Source organism: Cetorhinus maximus, chromosome 19 (assembly GCF_964194155.1).
Source record: "Cetorhinus maximus chromosome 19, sCetMax3.hap1.1, whole genome shotgun sequence".
NCBI lineage: Eukaryota > Metazoa > Chordata > Chondrichthyes > Lamniformes > Cetorhinidae > Cetorhinus > Cetorhinus maximus.
In genome coordinates, this window is record NC_135897.1 from 39,720,474 (window position 1) to 39,740,467 (window position 19,994).

Here is a 19,994-nt window from a genome sequence, read left to right on the forward strand (position 1 = left end):
CACACCTTAATGCTTCTGCACACTGATCCATGCCAACATGGTCCTTGCGCTTCCTGAACATAGCAGGTCATTGAAGCGCTTCCGGCACTGCACCCATGTGCGCCGCACCACATCATGGCTGCTAACCATTGCTGCCACCTCCGCCCATACCCTCTTGGTGAGGTGCATTGGCCTCCTCCCCCCATCTCTGGAGACAAGGGTGTCCCTCCTGGCAGCCACCGCCTCCATGAGGACAGTGGGGCACTTGTCGGAAAAGCGGGAAGCCGAGTGCCCACCCGACCTGCCCTCCCGCCTGCCATGCCCAGTCACACTCGACTCCATTGGGAACATTGAACTTCCGTGGCAGCCTTCCAGGGGCTGCCTGGGCCGTTTTTAAACCTGCCGCTGGGTTGCCATTGGACCCGGCGACCAACAGGCCCCCGCTCCGCCCCAGCCAGAACGGAGCCGCATTTCACGCTGGACGGGCCTTAATTGACCCGCCAGCATGAAATCGCGGGTCGGAGGCCGATCGTGGGTGGCAGACTGTTTCCCAGCCGCTCCCAGGCCCGCCCAACAACCTCAAAATCCTGCCCTTTATATTTCTCTTACTATATAAAACTCTTATGACTCTCCATTATTTCTTCACACATGCTTTTTGGTATCACAATCTTACTGCTCATCTACACTGTTTCATAAAATATTGTTAATTCATTTCCAATACTCCTCAATCCTTCCATTGTTGTTTCTTTGAAGATCCCAGACATTTCAGCACCTTAGCAGATTTTATATTGTGCTTAAGTGGAGCCAGGGCCACAAGCTCCTGATGTGTGGATCTCCTGCAAAAGGCAACAACCACATAGTAAACTTGCAGGTAGCTGCTAGGGACTCCCATTTAAGATAACTTCCTATGTTGAACCTTAGTAAATACAGAAAGTTTACTTTGAGGTTACTGTCCGCTTTATTAGACCTGTGTTTTGAGAGTCAGTGGTCCTAGTAGCCATCTTATAACAACATAAGATCAGTTCTTTTCTATCTCAGTTCAGATTAACCTTATCGCTGTTAGGTTTACCATGTTTTCCCACACTTAAATCCTGATCAAGCTATTCATTTTTTTTTACATCCTGTGTCACTGCTGTTATACATGCATCAGCATTGTCCATATATCTTGTACGTGTATTTGATATCTTTGGGCTATACCTCTTTGGCGTGATCATCATTATAGTATTCTCAAAGATTTCGTACATATTACTGTTTAGGGCTAGTATCAGTTTCAAAATTTATGCTCTTGCCATATGTATAAAGCAAATCTTTCAAAAGCAATTGTAATACTTTGGGCAGAATTTTATGACCCGCGGGCAGATGCGCGCCCGACCCGATCGGGCGTAGAATACGACGCGATGACGTCGGGCATGCATTCCGATGTTATTGCGCGCTTGCATGATATTCCGGTCGGCGGGCACATGCGAGAGTCAGCAGCGCGCCCGCCGACAATTAAGAGGCCTGTTAAGGCCATTAAAGTATTAATTAAGACAGATTTTTCGCTGCCCGTCCAACCTTGGGCGGGCTGAGGTTTCCAACATTAATTAAAAAATAATGTTTTGACATAATTTTTGTTATCTTTATGTTCATGTGAGGGAGTCCTATTTGGGGACATTTTGTTCAGAATTTCAAAATCTTTATTTTTGTTTTTAAAATTCTTCAGCCCTCTGAGGCAGCTCTCTGCCTTCAGGGAGTTTTCATTCTGCACCTGCACAGACTTCAGCGCTCACCCTCCTCCTGCCCATACCCCGGCAGCGCTGAGCCTTTCAGCGCGTATTTCATGCTGGCTGGCCGTTGAAGTCGTGGTCGGCGGCCAATCGCAGGTGGCCGACCATTTCCTGGCTGCTCCCGGGCCCGCCCACCCGACAACCCGAAAATCCTGCCCTTTGTGACAGCTTCTTAATCTGAACAATCTTGTCTCCATGTCAATCAATAAATATGATGCCACAAGCAACAGGTTGCCAACATTCATTACACTTTTGCAGTAGTACAGCCCCTAATCTTGTCATTGATGCATCAGTACAATGTTTATTGATCTTTCAGGATTATTCTGAACTGACAGAATTCAGAGTTAGGTGTCTCTTAAACGTGCCCATGTTTTTTCATGTTTATGATTCTAGCTCCAATGATTAGGTTTTTCCAGCAACAAGCTGAGAGATGACACTTTTCCCAAAAAGAATTTACGTGCATAATTGGGGATTTTTTGGGGGGTCTCGACATATCTTTCCTGCACTGTGGGCACGACATGTACTCAAGGCTAAAACTGTTAAACTGTCAATCTTAATGCATGCTTACCAGCATTGATATCACCAAGAAAATCAGCTCAGTGACACAAAATACACAATTGTCGCTATTCAAGTTAACTTGTTTGGTAACTTCAATTACTTTCCAACATTTGGCACTGTTTTTCTCCTTAGGCATACCCTACATTATTCTGTCATCCATCAAATGTCAATACCCTCAAATTGCACAGAAACAAGTATAAATTATTTTATGATATATTTCTGAAGGGAAGATGTAAGAATCTGTACCTTCTTTCTATAAGGAATAGTAAACATGTGTATCTTAAAATTTGTTTTATTCAACTTCAATCACCAGAAACTTAAAAAAAAATTAACTTGTTAAAATATTTTGTGTATGTAATCTATGCCATAATATGTTCACAAGTTAGAAAGCTGAAGTTTTCCTTTCAGGTTTTTATGGTCCAAACAATTTTACAATTTACTGTTTAATTTTGACAATAGTAACTAATAAGTTCACCCATTTCATTAGTTCATCAATTTTCTTTATATCCTTTAAGTCATCCATGCTAACAAGCCATACTTGACATTTCTTCTGCAAAACCAATAGTTCTTCTTGCTTTGGGTGGATTACTTTGGTAACTTGTTCATCATTGTTGATCTGCTATCCTCCTGACAAGTAGCATAATCCTTGAGATAAATCCTTTTATGTTTAAGTGTTTGTTCCACCTTATCTCTTTAATTTCTTTCAGCAACATGTTTGCTGTTGAATATTCCATCATTTTTGTCTCAGCCTTCTTAAAATTTAGACATATCCCACAATTTCTTGAAATCTCTCTGAGATATGGCACTGAGTTATACTCCTGTGTCCAATTTAAATCTTGTGAGCTCTACTAATTTCTTCACTCCTGAGCTTGAATTTGAACCTATTACATTAACATAAAATACCTCGTGAACATGATTTCCCCTGTTCTGTGATTTAGGTCATGGTTGCATCGCATCTTGTAGAATGACTACTTATGGCAAATACCGGAAAATGTTGGACCTAAACTGTATACTACATCATCTATGTTCCTTTTGCTCTGCTCCATTTCCTTTCACCTTGATGGATGGTATTTCAGATTTTGCATTTGAAATGTATCCTAACTACTGCTGAATGGTTTGTTTTTCCTCACCACATAACTTTTTAGTTTGTTCTTTTATAAAGATGACACGTACTAATTCAAAATCAGATGAAAATTAGGATGTCAACGGGAGGCTAATGTGCCTCGAGACTTTTTTTTATAGTCTCTGATGCCCTTCTATTCTATATTGCTTTATGTAAGGTCACATCTTGCTCCTTCAGCAACTTTTCTTCAGTATTCATTGTCTATTCCATATATTCTTCAATCCTTAATTAATGATTCATTCAGTTCACCAATTTGAAGGTCTTATGTGGGTCTTTAATGCATTACAAAATGGCCAATGATTTCTCTGCTTTTTTTTACACCTCATAACATGTTTTCTTTCATTGGTCACATTTCATTTAGGATTGTGTTATTTCTCCAACTTGCCTATTCTTACATTTGATAGCAAATTCCCTCCTTCCTCAAAAGTTAAAATTGTTATGAATACATAGTAGAAAATGTCATGGATATCTAGTGCTTCCTAAGAAATAGATAGGAAAATTAGTATGTCATTGTACTTGATATTTTACATTAACCCCAATAACTGCCAATATATTTATAACCATTAATCTATTTCTACTATAACCTGTTTCCAATTTCCTGCCAAATTTCCAGTCACTGTAGACTATCGGAAAGTGGCAATTTCAACACTTATACTTTCCTCTGAGGATCTTTGGTTCAGTTACAGATTGTGTGCTGGTTAGTTCACTCTGCTTTACCTTTCATTTGTAATTTCTGTCACCATGGGCCCAGGTTTATGGCTGTGATATGACAGGAAATTTTCTGTCAATTATGGATGTAAGGAAATTTCAGGTACATCATTTGCTGGGCGTGTGCAGCCAGTGGGCACAGCTACCTGCCAGATTTACACACCTGTAAACTCAGCCCCCATGTTTTGTTTTCATGTCAAATAGTTTACAGAAACTCTTTCAATTTAGCATTGAGTAATAAAGGGGGGATAAGCTACCCATTTTATTGTGCTTGAAAACAACACAGCATTATACAAATTCTGTCATACAGATTATTTCTTTATTCTGGATGAAACCAGTTGCGTAACTGCAACATTAATACAGACTTATTTAAAGTGATTCTAAATCCTCCCATTCAGATTGATATAAATATTATGCCCACAACATTTCTATTTGTATCAATATATTGTATAAAATATTAGCTAGCCAAGTCTTCAGTCACTGTTTCTAGTTCCTGAAACACTTGCAGACCAGCGGGTGATAGAATAACTGCAACCAAACTGTATGATGTAGGGGGGTAGATTAATCGTGAGAGTAAATGAGACGTAAAGATTATAGCAGAGATTAACTAGCATGAGCTGGTATGGCCACCACTGACCGATTTTCATCGGCCTATTAGGAAAATATTTCAGAGTTTTCGAAGAGTTTTATATTCCATACGTCCAGAAGCAAACAGTTGGATTTCGAGGCACATAAGCCTCCCGTTGACATCCTAATTTTCATCTGATTTTGAATTAATACGTGTCATCTTTATGAAAGAACAAACTAAAAAGGACCCGAGGGGATGGGAGAAAATGAAGCTGATGTAAAATAGAGTTGCAGTCTTGGGATTCAGTTGTCATGGAAACGGTTTAATTCTTCCTGACGGGGGCGGGGCTGTCTGGGGCCCTGACGAATCTTCCAGTTGGTCCATTGAACCCCCACAAGCGGCGGCTCTGCTTTGTCAATCCTTCCCTCAGTGACATTACAGTGGCAGAGCAGCAGAACCTTTGGTTGCACTGCAGCACGTTCGAGTTTGCTTTGAAAATACATACAGGGCTGCGACTCACAGGGGCTAAAATAAAATCAGAAACCCTATGCTCTCACACTCTCGGACTTGGAATGTACCTGGGTGAAATTGCACTTTTAAACCGACACTAGAATTGAATGGCCATTACCTCTAAGGTACGCAGGACTGGCAAAGCACTCGCGGATAAAATAGCTTTAAAAGCCTCTTCAAATATAATCGTTATTCATCTAACTTCAACTCCTAAATCCAGGTGTGCGCTGGCGGTAGGTGTTTGCACTGGATATAAGATGCGTCAGTGTAGCTTGGATGCTTAATCGCTTGACGGATATTGCTCATAAAAATTAAGTAAAGGACGAACCCCAGCATGTGATGAATGATTTAAAACACGCGCGGAAACGAGAAGCACTCAAAACAACTTTCATGAATTATTCAGATGAGGCAGACGTTTTCATACAAGGTCGAGGCGTGTAAAAAGGCTGCGCATCGAGACAGCGGGAACGCTTCTTGGTTTAGTTTGGGAGGTTACGGCTGATTCTGCAGCATCACCGCACGTACACAATCCGGAGGAGATCTCGCTGACATTTATTATTGGAAGTATATCTGTCGCGCTGACTTCAAAGCTGCCAAGAGGTCTAAGCTGGCAGTTGTTCCGTGCTAAGTGAATTAAGTCTATTTCTGAACTCGAGTCCTGCAGGGATGGGCTCCAGAGGAAAAGGAAAGGAATAACATTTTTTTTTATATGGATAAGAAAATTGTGATCTGCACTGGACGATGACTTGATGGGAAATTTAGGACGGGAAAATGACTGTAAGTACTGTCTATTTAAGGGGTTGCAGGCTGCAATTGTGGCGACACTTTTATGTTTCGCTGTGTAGTTGTATCTATCTGGTTACAGTGGCGAGAATCTCCGCAAGTTCTGCTTTATTTTTCTGCGTCTTCAGTTCAGTTGAACACTGGAGAAATTCCCAGGTCCGTGTAGTATCCTGTCACTTTCTGCACAGTCCGTGTGCATTCATATTCCAGTAAATGCTTTCTAATGGTGAAATGCACATTGCTTTTATGACGCTTCCTGGTTACTTAACCCCAATCTGCAACTACTGCCGAGGGTAACAGAACGTGTAACTTTAGTGAGAATATCCGGCTGCTTTAGAAATAGCCCAGCGGCCGTGTCCTTGCAAGCCGAAGAAAGTAGCTGTGATATGGTGGCCTGGCAGCCCGTTAGCGGCTGGCGCTGGCTTCATGCCCGCCCGCCCGCTCCCTGGGGTGTGCCCGCTTCTCTGGGGTCTGCCCCAGCCGCTGTCTGGCTGATTCCATGGAGGAGACGGGAAGCAGTTTCTGACTCAGTGGCGGGGCGGTGAAACCAACCCAGCCCAGCCCAACCTGCCAGGACTGATTTTAAAATCCACATACTTGTTGGCTGACGTCAAAATTTGACATTAAAGGGGAAACAGTAAATGTACAAGAACCCAAATCACTTGTCCGCTACCCTTTGCCTCACCAGCAGGCTGGAGTACATTCTCCACGTTGGCACTGTTTGTTTTGAGTCTTTTTTTCAATGGGATCCCAGTCCCCACTTCATTCATACTTGGTAAAACTTTCACTACAATCTGTCACTGTCTGCTTAAAAAAAACCAGGCGTGTGAAATAGGCTGAGCGAGGGGCAGCCCAGGTATTTCCCTTTTAAGGGGGACGGTGGCGGTGAGATGAAAAGCAGCGACCCCCGCTCCTCTCCCTCTGCATCCCGGCCAGCTTCCTCCATGTGGAGCTGAATGGTTGCCGTTGTAAGTGAGAGGATCGGTGAGCACTTTGGCCGCTGCTTCTATTCCGCTTCCTTTTGGTTTTTTATTTCTGGGAAGTTTTCCTTTCTTTGACAGTTTCCAGGAGGTTGAGATGTCTGTCTAGCTGCCGCTGAGTTGCTGGGGAGCCGCAGCTCCGCGGGTTCCTGAGCAGTGAGGTAGCCGGAGTCAGGGGCAGAGGCGCTGGGAGCCGGGAGCTGCCTTATTCTGCTCGTCCCTGATTTACACATTTCAGATGTGTTCAACTATTTCCCTTTCTTTCCGTTCCTTTCATTCAAATATAAAACCTGCGAGACAAACAGTTTAAAATCGTGGATAAAGGGGGAATGATGAGGTGCTCCAACTTCCTGGAGTTTATATCATTGTGTAGGTCTTGGGGGTTTTTTTTTTGTTTTGTCGAGAGTTCTGGCTTTTTGCCGCCAATGCGCATTCTGTAATTCCCTCGGAAAAGGGCAAGGAAGATGTGAAACCTTCACCAGGACGAGGATCTCCGGCAAAAGCCGCATTTGTAATGCAGATGCTATTCAGTGTTAGGTTGCTGCTGTTGCTGACAAATGGTTCACAACAAATGCTCCAGAAGCAGTAGCTTAGGCCCTGAAGGCCCAAGATTTTGGTTTGTTCGGAGATAAACTGCACCTGCCTCTGTAGAATAGCTTCAACAGTGTCCATTGTGACTGTTCGGAAAGAGTTCTCAGCATAGGCAAATGCTTCGTTTCTAATTTGGCCAGGATATGCTGTGGAAGCTATTTGCATTTATCCTAATCAAAAGGATGGCTTAATTCTCATTAACAGATTTTTAATTGTGAATCTATTGTGAAATGTGCCTGGCAACGAAAAATTAAATTGTCTGCTTAACCAGAATTTGTAGAATGTGATATGCATTCAGTCACTAAACAAATGGAATGTTCCATGTTTTATTTCCCTATTCTACATCGCCCATTATCTGTGCATATGTACAGGAAACAAGGAGGTGATACAGAGGAAGAAAACCCCCTCAGGGAAAGCATTAGAATGTTTCACAAGAACAATATGTGCAAATGACAAAAACACACAGAAGACCTGTGATGCTTCTTAGATATGTTGTGTTTTCTGTGGGTCATGTGCTCGGGTGCAGTCTGTGAGAAATAAAATATACAAGCATGTCTTATGATCGATATAAGTATGTGTTGCCACCAGTGGGGCAATCCAGCAAATCATTTCTGTCAATGTTTGACACTCTGATGTTCTGATTGGCTGAACACTGTAGTTTTAGTCTCAGTTGGGAACTGTTTGGCCCAATTAACGATCCATCATAAGATGTACAAACATATTGAGTGAGTGCCTAGTAATTTCCACCTCATAATCCTGGTTGTCTTAGTGGCATATAAAATGTATCCCTGTTTCAGTCCCGAAAACCATTTCAGAAGAGTACAAAATTGAGTGGCAAGGCCAATTAATACCCTTATGTTTAATATCTGTGGCACAGTCTGAGCAGTTAACCAGTAATAAATTTCAACCCTGCCCACTAAATTCCACAGCTGCTGTTTGTGTAGTAGTTTATAGTGCATTTGTGAAGCATTAACTGCTGCAATTCCTGTGGCACATTGATCTTTGCAACTTTACGGTATGCAGTTGGGAATTGATCTGAAAATGTGTCAAGCAATGGTGGGCGAAAAGTCTTTGTATAAGTGTTCATAATTTTGGTTTCTATTTCCTACAGTATGCCACAGTTAAAGTTTGCAAGGCATATTAATTCAGGCACCAACTAATCCACTTAATTCTAAAATTGTTATCTTGCAGAAATGGCAACCATGGGTAAACGGACTGCAAAATATAATTCTTTCGAAAAGAAGGTTATAACTCATTGATGGTGAATCATTTGCACATTTCCCTAAATAAGGCTGGATTTTTGCCATCGTTATCAGTCTGAGACTGAGAGTTGCAATATAAGTTCCAGTCAATTGATATCTTGCTTATAATACTTGGCTGTATTTCAGATTTTCCTGCCTAGGCATTTAAACTTGTAGACTAGTACAGAGCTCCATTACTAACTGTTCCAATTTAAATGGTTTGATGACAAAAACAAAACTACCTGGAAAAACTCAGCAGGTCTGGCAGCATCTGTGGAGAGGAACACAGTTGACGTTTCGAGTCCGAATGACCCTTCAACAGAACTAATTAAAAATAGAAAAGAGGTGCATCCGCAGTTTTTTGCTTTTTGCTGCCGGACCTGCTGAGTTTTTCCAGGTATTTTTGTTTTTGTTTTGGATTTCCAGCATCCGCAGTTTTTTGCTTTTATCTAAATGGTTTGATGGTCTGGTTAGAAATGTCTGGACTTTAAAAGCACGTGAGTAAACTCTGGTGAATTCAAGGAGCCCACTGAAACTTTTTGAAAAACAGGTTTGACAGCTGCATTGAAATTATACTCCAAGTAGTGTCAAAAGTGGTGCTTTAGGTTGATGTCCTCAATTTCTACATTCTCATTGTGTAGATCAGCCATTCTTTGGCTTCTGACTACGATGGTCAGTTCAGAATCAAATTACGACCCATGCTCATTAGAAACTGGATAGAGAGTATCCAAATTTATTTCACATGGGATCTTTGCAACCAGCAGATGGGAAAAAAAACTTTCATCCCATTAGGCCAGGTTGTATTTGAATCCAGGTCACAAAAATCAAAGGCTAGTGTTTAATTTACTGCATCTCCCAGTCATCCTTAATAACTCTGGTTCCCTGCTTCCTGGACTCCCAAAAGTAGATTTTCTTCAGTGAGCGTAAGTTAATTGACAACTTAAAAAATAGTATTTCATAAGATATGGATGTTACCAGGAAGATGAGCATTTATTGTCCATTCCTAAATGCCCACAGAGAGGTGGTGGTGAACCATCTTCTTAAACTGTGGAAGTCCATGTGGTGAACATGTTACCACAGTGCTGTTAGGTTGGGAGTTCCAGGAATTTGGCCCAGTGGCCATGACAGAATGGTAGTATAGGTCCAAGTCAGAATAGGGTGTGACTTGGAAGGGAACTTAAAGGTGGCCTGTGCTCCTGCTGCCTTTGGTCTTTTAGATGGTGGAGTAACTGATTTGGGAAATTGTAATTGATGCAAGCAGTTTAGACTGCATTTTCTAATGCATATCCTTATTTTCTTAAACCAGTGTTGTACTTGATTCATTACTGGATACTGAAATTAAGTACTTAAAACAAAAGGAACACTTCAAGTTTATTTTCCATAGAGCTAATTAAATTCTGCGATAATAGGTGGTTATTTTCCCTCTCGGAAATAAGCGTACCTTTCAATCAATGGTTCTGTCCAAACAATATTCCAGTCAGAGAGGACTAATTTTGAGCTTAAAACAACCCCATTTTTCCGTATGAGTTAAGCTTTAGTTTCTTGTTAGTGATGTATCCTCTAAATACAAATTGAGACAAACTTTGTGTTGTTTGACAGGAGTGTCTGGGACCAAAAGTTTGTCTTCCTTTTCACACAACTTTTCTCTTTAGTAAAATATGCATGTTTTATCCAAACAAATAACCACTTGAAATGTAACAATATGTAACAAACACAGGGTTCAATGAATGATGTGATATTGCTTGTTTAAACTTTTTTTGAGTCTTAATGTTTATTGAGATGCAAAAAATATATAAATGAAGCAGGAATAAACATTTTGTTCAAGAAAATAGATATTTTGTAATTAAGCTGTGGCACAAAGTACCTGCAGAGCTGACTATGAATGAACAGTATAGAAGTAATCGTTGATAAATTTTCAAAATATACTGTATTGTTCTGGTTTGAAATGTAAGAAGCATGTTTCATATGCAAATTTTGAGGTAGTGTTAAACAAAATCCATTGTTTTTGTGATTAGTATTTGCAATATTCGTGATTTATAGAGGTAGGAGGTCCCCAGCTCACTGTAACTGCAGAGACAGAGCTGCAGAAACACCAGATAATCAGCATAAATGTTTATATGCATGGAAATTCACCCTCTGTATGTGGAAGCACTAAGGGCTACTTTCTGGTAGGGAAACACACCTACCTCTGGCGGGTGCCATGTACCCAAAAAGTCTGCCAACGCTCGAGAATTTAGTAATTTTAAGAAATGAATTGGAACTAACTCTGGTAAATAACTCTGGTAAATTATTATACAAATGCGACCAAAGATAATATTGTATTTAACTGTAATGTATTTCCTCTTCAGGATTACAGGGAAGATGGTATGGATTTGGGAAGTGACTCATGTAGTCGAGCAAGTTCCGAATCAAGCTCCAACAAAGTGACGCCATGTTCTGAGTACAAATCCTCCCCAAGTCTGGATCTTGCCACGTTGGGGGACTATGAAGAAGATGAGGATTATCAGGAATATAAAAAGAAGGTGATAGAAGAATGGGAAAGTGAATATGGTGACTACTCTGAGAACAATGGCTTTGTTAAAGCTGCTAGCAGGAGTTTAGCGGAGGAGTTTCAAGAAGTTAAAGTCATCCCACCAGTACCTTCTAATGTTACTGCAGGTGAAATGAAGCAAAATGGCAATGTTGCACCAACTAAACAAGGTGGAAAAGGAAATAAGACTCTTCCAAAGCTGCAGAAGGCATTGCGAATAACTGATGGCAGTGTAGCCACAAACCAGTTGGAGACTTCGGGGACTTTTGTAACAGAAGAACCACAGCTTCCAACCATGGATTGGGAAGCCCTTGAGAAGCACCTTGCAGGTTTACAGTTCCAAGAGCAAGAAGCACAAAACCAAAACCAGAGCCAGACAAAAACAAACTTCACTTCAGTAAGTTGGATCTTTGCAGAGCTATATATTTCCACTTTTTAAGATTAACATTTGCTGTCCATGAAACTTTTGGCAATTTTTTTTTGTCTCCAATAATCATTATGCAATGGAATGTAAAATACCTGGAAACGTATTGCCTGCATGTTAATGAAGTAGAAAAGTAAGGGTCTTAGAAAATCTACGGCCCAGATCTTCCGGTCTCCGGATCATCGGAAGCCAATTACATTGACCCAAGATGTACGTCAGGACCCTGCTGAAGTCCTGACGTGCTGACCTCCATTGGAATTGTGCAGGAAGTTTGAACTTCTGACAGGAATTCCTCCCCTCTCCGGAACCCTCTGCAAAAGCCTCCGAATTGAGTTTGAGTCAGAGACTTCAGACAGTTCCAATTCACTCAATTAATTAGTTACCCAGGAAATGGTCGACAGAAAAATCCTAGTCTAACACCTGGATAACTGCAAAACTGATTTCCCACAATCACACACACTGACGTTCCCCAAATCCCCCCTTTGACCCTGCTGACTCCTGACCAACCCCTCCACCTGTTCCAATTACCCCTCCCAGCCACGCTAACCCCCGACCACCCAACTACCTACTCCGAACCGCTGACTACCCCTCCGACCATCACCTCAACCCAACCCAAGTACACCTCGACATGACTACACCTCCCGACTCAACCCAACTATGTCCTGACCCACCAACCAACCTCACCCACTCACCCACCTGCCACCTCACCCCCATGTTCACTGCCACACACCCACCCACCATGCCACCCTATGTGCCTGTCGGTCTGTCTACCTCACCCACCCCACCCACTTCCTCATTTACCTCATCCATCTACCCTATCCATTCACTCATTCTTCCACTCACCCATTCACCAACATTCACACTAGACATTTAACCTTACCTTACGGCAGCTAGTTCTGAATAAAGAAGTCCAGTCTTTTGTGCTGCTTCTTCCCACTGCTCTCTATGTGGATTTCTGCATTGGGCAAGTTCTTCTGGATGCTACATTGGAATCGGATGCCTGTAAACGTAACCAGGTAAGTGTGCAGTTTTCTGTCTGATTAGTGTCAGACGCAGCATTTCCCATGCTGATTGGAAAATTTGGACCAATATTTTTACAAATTTGGGGATTTGACACAACGAGTATTCATGACCATTGTTAAGACTCTGCAAACCAAGTTATTGAGAAATCCACCTGAGTAGAGTTCTGTTTGCCTGAAATGCATTTCAAGCAATCTCCCTATGTTTGCCAAATTCAAGAGAGTTTAGGCACAAGTTGGCAAGAGACAAGGCTAAGAGCCCCTTGGGTTGCTTTACAATTATTGCTTTATATTAACTGATTAAAAGACCATGAAGCTTGCCAGCATGGGGTAAGCATCTGTCGAGTGATGACCTATTTCTATTCTGTAAATACTATTTAATATTTTGTAACATTGCTTGCTCAGCTGTGACCACTCTTCATATTCAGGCTTGCATTGGAACTGATTGTTGAAGGTTACGTAGTGCCCCTTCTAGTAACATTGGTCAGCCAGCCTGACTCATTAATCATCAACAAAACAGACTAAACCAGAATTTGGAGTGACTATTCTGTCTGCTGTGGTTTACTAAATTGAAGCTTCAAGTAGCAAATATTTTCCTCTAATAATCATTGTGGTCTTTCTTCATCGGGGGCGTTTTCTTGGGAACCACTAGACTCCAGAAGTTCCAATTTTATCTTTTCATTTTCTCCTTCAGTTGAAAATAGTTGTCATTAGACAACTGAAATGCTGATTTGAATCCTTGCAAGCATATGCCAGGAGAACTGTAGTGAGTAGCATAGCTTCTTAGAGTGCATTCCCTCCAATCTCTGGACTGCAGCATTGAGATAGACTATATTGTATCACTGTGGTTCCAACAATTAAATATATAGTGCTTCATAAGCAGCTGTTTGCCCTTCTGTCTTTCTTGGAGCTACTTGATGCTGGATATATGAGAATGTGTTCATATATACTGCATTTAGAAAAACTTTCCAATTGGTGGTGCCCCAAGCCTCAAGGGTTTTCTTGACTGATAATAAATGGTGTGGAAGGATCAATGCAGGACAGCTTCCAAGTGCCAACAAACCTGAGGTTCTAGTTATCTTGTACCACTTAACAGGCTTTTTAAATATCTATGTGTTGGACTTGGGCAATGAGATGTGCTTTCCAAGGTGTTGCTGAGCAATGGCTTAATGTAGGCAGGAGACTATTTCAGTCTGCTCAGTGATTGATAATGTAATTCATGGTAGGGCATCTTCAAGTTCTGCTGTGTTAGAAAATGATTTCTGTTAAAGTCAATAATGACAGGAATATAGTTTTTGTTATTTGCAAAGTGAATTCAGGTTTTACTTTGTAATTACTATTGTATTCCTTCTTAGGGCAGAAATACTGCTCCTGCCAGGCCTCAGTTTAAAAGGGATAGCTGTTTTAATGCATATTTCAAGAACACAATTTATGCTTTGTAAAATAAAGTCTTGTGGAATTTGCTTATCAGATGTAAGTATGGATCTTAATTGCATATTTTAAACTGTAGGATATCCAAGGAGATTATACTAAACGTTATGGGGCAGAATTCTACGGCCCCTCCTGCTGGCAGGATTTTCCAGTACTGCCGAAGTCAATAGACTTTTGAATGGCTCGCCATGTTTTACAGCCCCGCCCTGCCATGACGGGGCTGTAAAATTCCACCCGCTGTATTTTGGTTAAGTCAACAAAACAGAAATAAAGACAAAACTTTCAGTCCAAGATGCTGCACAACTCATGAAATGTGAAATTAACATTTTTCAACATCTTGGAAAGCACATCTCTTTTCCCACGTCCAACACATGAATGATCAAAAAGCCTGTTAAGTGGTACAACATAACTAGAACCTCAGGTTTGTTGGCACTTTGGAAGCTGCCCTGCATTGGTCCTTCCACACCATTACATAATCAGTCAAGAAAACCAGTTCAGTGGACTGAATTGGATTTATATTCCCTTGAAGAGCAAAAATGGGCAGCCAATCTGATCTTGTTAGTTTCCCACTGGGCATGTTAGTTTAAAATAACCTGTGTGTTCTTGGAAAGTGTAATTTTATTTCAAATTTGGAATTTGTACTTTGGGTATTACTTGTCTATTGTGTCTCTCCAAAGAAAGCCACAGTTTGAATTTGAAAACTTGATCGTGAAAGTGTTTATCCATTTCCCCTCCCTCTCGCTTCTCCCTTAAAACATTGATGTGAATTTCTGCTGGGGTTCTCCTACTCATCTGCTGCTTTATCCAGAGTTTTTGCAGCTCTTCCACTGAAGTTACAGCAGATGATCCCATGTGCCTGCTGCCATCATTCTTCTGAGTAGTAGAGGTTGCGTCTGCCAAACCTAAGGACTTTAATCTTCATATCAACTGGACCAATCAAGTTGGCAAGGGTGGTCTAGAAGATGAGTTTGAAGAATTTTTCATGACAGTTTCCTGGAGCAATATGTTGTGGAACCAACTAGAGATAAAGCTATTTTAGATGTAGTATTGTGTAATGAGGCAGGGTTAATTCACAATATCATAGTAAAAGATCTGCTGAAAACTAGAGCGATCATAAAACAATTGAAATCCATATGTTAAGTTTGAAAGTGACATACTCCAAACACAAACAAGAATCTTAAACTTAACCAAAGCCAATTACATAGGTATGAGGGGAGAACTGGCTAAGATGGATTGGGTAAATAGTTTCAAAGTTATGGTGGTAAATAAACAGTGGGAAACATTTCAAGAAACAATTCAAAATGTTCAACAAATATACATTCTATTGAAAAGCAAAAATGCTGCAAAAAATCTTTTTGTGACTTACTCAGGAAGTTAAGGATAGTGTTAGATTAAAAAAAGAGGATTATAGGGTTACAAGGAATAGTGGCAAGTCTAATGGATGGCAGTGTTTTAGAAACTAGCAAAGGGCCACTGAAAAGTTGATCTTAAAAAAAGGGAAAAAGTAGAAAATGAGAGTAAACTAGCTCAGAATATAAAACCGATTGTAAGAGCTTTTACAAGTATATAAAAAGGAAGAGAGTAGCTGAAGTAAATGTTGGTCACTTAGAAGCAGAGACAGAAGAAATTGTTATGGAGAATGAGGAAATGGCTGAGGTATTGAATGAATATTTTGTATCTGTCTTCATAGTAGAAGACACAAGTTACATACCAGGAGCAGAGGGTAACCTAGGTGCTAATATGAGTGAGGAAATCAAGATAATTAATATCAGCAGAGAGAAAGTATTGGAGAAACTCGAGGAACAAAAATCTGATCCCCAGGAACTGATGACCTATATCCTAGGGCTCTAAAAGAGATAGCTGCAGAGAAAGGGAATGCTCTGGCTATGATTTTCCAAAGTTCCCTAGATTCTGGAATGGTCCCAGCAGATTGGAAGTTAGCAAATGGGGAAGCCACTATTCAAGAAAGAAGGGTGAGAGAAAACAGGGAACTATATGCCAATTAGGCTGATATCAATCATCAGGAAAGTGCTGTAATCTATTATTAAAGAAGTCTTAACAATGTACTTAGAAAATCATAGCATGATCTGACAGAGTCAACATGGTTTTATGAAAGGGAAAATTGTGTTTGACAAATTTATTACAGATTTTTGAGGATGTAGCTAGTAGGGTAGATAGAGGGGAACCAGTACATGTAATATACCTGGATTTCCAAAAGGCATTTGATAAGGTGCCACACAAAACGTTAATACACAAGATAAGGGCTCACAGATTTGGGGTTACTACATGAGGATGGATAGTGCATTAATTAACAGACAGGAAGCAAAGAGTAGGCATAAATGGGGCATTCTCAAGTTGGCAGGCTGTAAATTGTGGAGTGTCGCAATGGTCAGTGCTGGGGCCTCTGCTGTTTACCATCTATATTTATGACTTAGACAAAGTGGCAGAGAGTAATATATCTAAGTTTGCTGATGTGGAAATATACGTTGTGAGGGCACAGAGGCTGCAAAGAGATATGGACAGATTAGGTGAGCGGGCAATAAGATGGCAGATGGAGTATAACGTGGAGAAGTGTGAGGTTATTCACTACTCTACTACACTTTGCTTCCTTGTCTGTTAAGCAAAACCAACCACGCTAATATAGTAACCTCAAATCCATGAGCCCTTATCTTGTGTATTAACATTTTGTGTGGCACCTTATCAGATGCTTTTTGGAAAACCAGGTATACTACACCTATTGGTTGTAAAAATAGAAAAGCAGAAAAACTTGTGAATGTTGATGTTCAGAGAGATTTGACTAGGAACTCAGGAAGTCTGCATGCAGTTACAGCAAGCCATTAGGAAGGCAAATGGCATGTTGACCTTCATTGCAAAGGGATTGGGGTACAGGAATAAAGAAGTCTTGCTACAATTGTACAGGTCTTTGGTGAGACCACACCTGGAGTGCTATGTGTAGTTTTGGTTCTCCGTATTTAAGGAAGGATATACTTGTATTGGAGGCAGTGCAGTGAAGCTTCACAAGATTGGTCCCTGGGATGAGAGGGTGGTCCTATCATAAAAGACTGAGTAAACTGGAGTTTAGAAGAATGAGGTGATCCAATTGAAACATGCAAGATTCTAAAGGGGCTTGACAACGTAGACACCGAGATGTTGTTTCCGTTGGCTGGAATCTAGAACTGAGGGGGTTGGGGGGATCTGCGGGGGGCACAGTCTCAGGATAAAGGGCCGATCATTCAGAATTGAGATGAGGTGAAATTACTTCACTCGGAGTTCTAGGGCAGAATTTTACATCCCGCGGGCAGGCGCCGCCCGACCCAATCAAGCCTAAAATCACGCGAGAAGATGTCGGATGAGAGTCCCGATGTCATCCCGTGTTCGCGCAACATTTCGCTCAGCGGGTGCACGCAAATGTCGGAAGCGCGCCTGCCAACAATTAAAAGGGCAATTAAGCCCATTAATGGTGCAATTATCTCTGATTTTTCGTGATCCATCCAACTTTACAGTTGGCAGATGGGCAAATCGGCCAGGCGGACGTTGCATTTTTCATGAAACCTTATTCAAGGGTGGGATGAGGTTTCCGTTATTAAATAAAATAAAAATCTATGGACAACATTTTTATCATCCATATATGTTCAGGTGCTTGATTGTGATGCTTGGACATTTTTTTCCTGATTTTTCAAAACTTCACTGCATGGTGTTTGGGTCTGCTGCTCCCTGAGGCAGCTCTCTGCCTTCAGGGAGCTTTCTCTCAGGGCTCGCCCACGTCTGCGATGACATCATTGCCCGCCCCCACCCCAGCAGCACTGAGCTTTTCAGTACGTGTTTCACGCTGACTGGCCCTTAGTCGGCCAGCCAGCGTGAAATTGCGACTGGAGGCCGATCACAGTCTGCGGTCCATTTCCGACTGCTCCCAGGCCTGCCAGTCACGCCTGCCCACTGAGCTGAAAATTCAGGCCCGAGAGAATTGGGTAGGACCAAGTAGATCTGTAAAGAGAGAAGAAGTCCAGCTGTGGAATAGACACCAAGCAAGTGTCTACGTGTGTCTGTGGGTCTTGGCGTATGACCATCAGTGACACCTATACTTGGACCAGGAGGTTGTATTGGCACAGATTTATCATAGACTGTGACGTGTGCAGCCAAATCCACAGGGAAACAAAACTGCCTTCCAGATTATGAGTATGTTTAAAAGCCTATCAGAGTGAAAGCCACAGTAGAAAGGTTAAGCTGGGCTAAGTCTGTTGGATTGAATTGAAGGGAGAAGCTCATATTGTTTAGAATCATTATCCTATTTGCTCAGTGTATCTATTTAGTCATTATTGATTGTATTAGTTTTGTTCAAGTTTGTCTTGTAAAGATTCTTTTGGTGTTTCATTTTAATCTTGGAGTCGTGCCACTTATTTTCTTACCCTCGTCCATGCATCATATTCTTTAAATGATTATGGTCTGCCAAGCCAGATCCATATTTTCGTAACTGGGATCATAACAAATGGTAGTTTTGATTTTTTTATCTTCAGTTACAAAACTTTGGATCATACCAACTATTTTTGATAAGTTAGACGGAAAGTGGATGGCAGAGATCAGGCAGAGGGAAGGAGGAAATATTCAAGGAAGAACCATATCTAGCTTCCTAATAAATGTGTTAGCAGAGGCCTTTGATGGATTTCCAATCTGTTGTCTTTGTAATGTTTGGTTCCTTGTGAATACAGTGAGTACTATAGGTAGCTCCAATGCTGAATTGGGTGCCATTTCAGATGCAAATAAAATCAATTGATAATTTTTTATTTCCATCTGAGCTAATTGTGAATGTTGCTAACTATGTAAGGTATATCTATTCCGGTAGTGTGCACTATTTGGTATTCTCCAGTTCAACTTTAAAGTTCCTGCTGGGAAACAGCTATATGCATATTTTGGGAATTGTGAAGCTCAGTGCTGAAAGGGAAGGCAAAAGCAAAGTGTTGGAAATACTCAACAGGTGTGGAGCATCTGTGGAGAGAGAAACAGAATTAATGTTTCGCGTCAAATATGACTTCTTCAGAACTGCAGTGTTAAGAAGATGCAATTTTTAAATATGAAGCTGGAGGTGATCTGACTGCAGAGGGCGCTGGTCACATTTTTTGTTGAATTCATAGTATAGTCTATGAATCTCGCTGCATGAATGTTTGAAGATTTATTTTTAAATTATTAAGTATACTGCACCTAAAATATATCTGAAAGATGATGGAAAAAGACTTAGCTAAGTACATACCCATTGGGCTCATATCAGCAATTGGCAATATAATTATCTATTATTATAGGTAATGTTAATTTGTTAGTAATAACATGCAGTCCCGGTTTGAAGATAATCTAGTAAATGGCAGCCAACGTGGTTTCAATAGGAGCCTAAACAACTTCCTTAACTTATGAGAAAGTTACATTCAAGGTGGACTTTGTGAAACTAGGATATAATGTGCCTAGATTTACAGAAAGCTTTTGGGAAAAAGAGGTGTAAGGCCACAAACCTGAGACAATCCTAGGTAGATAACGAATTGGCTGAAAGAGAGTGGTTTCAAGCTAAGAAGATATACCGTGGAATGCTCCTTGAAATGGTGTTGGAGACCTCTTCTGTTTCATATTCCAAATCATTACGTGGATCAAAAATGCAAAGAAAATCAATCAAATTTATCAATGATTCTAAACTATTGCTGGGCAATCAGAATCTGATAAAGCTGCTAAGGAATGGTAGATGGACCTAAACCATATTTAAAAGTTAATAGAACTATGGTAGGTGAGATTCAATAAAGAAC

General features: G+C 40.9%; 1 protein-coding gene across 6 annotated transcripts in view; it reads left to right on the forward strand.

The window, feature by feature from the left end:
• schip1 (schwannomin interacting protein 1) overlaps positions 1 to 19,994 on the forward strand; it is a 676,403-nt gene that overhangs the window by 496,006 nt on the left and 160,403 nt on the right. For 2 of the 6 annotated variants that reach the window (XM_078563755.1, XM_078563756.1), the window contains one exon: positions 11,156 to 11,734. In XM_078563755.1, coding sequence (XP_078419881.1) covers positions 11,156 to 11,734 — 579 coding nt within the window. Of the gene's footprint in view, positions 1 to 4,441; positions 5,990 to 6,697; positions 6,771 to 6,878; positions 6,980 to 11,155; positions 11,735 to 19,994 lie in introns of those variants that run through there. The other 4 variants (XM_078563759.1, XM_078563757.1, XM_078563760.1 and 1 more) reach the window with 4 other exon arrangements.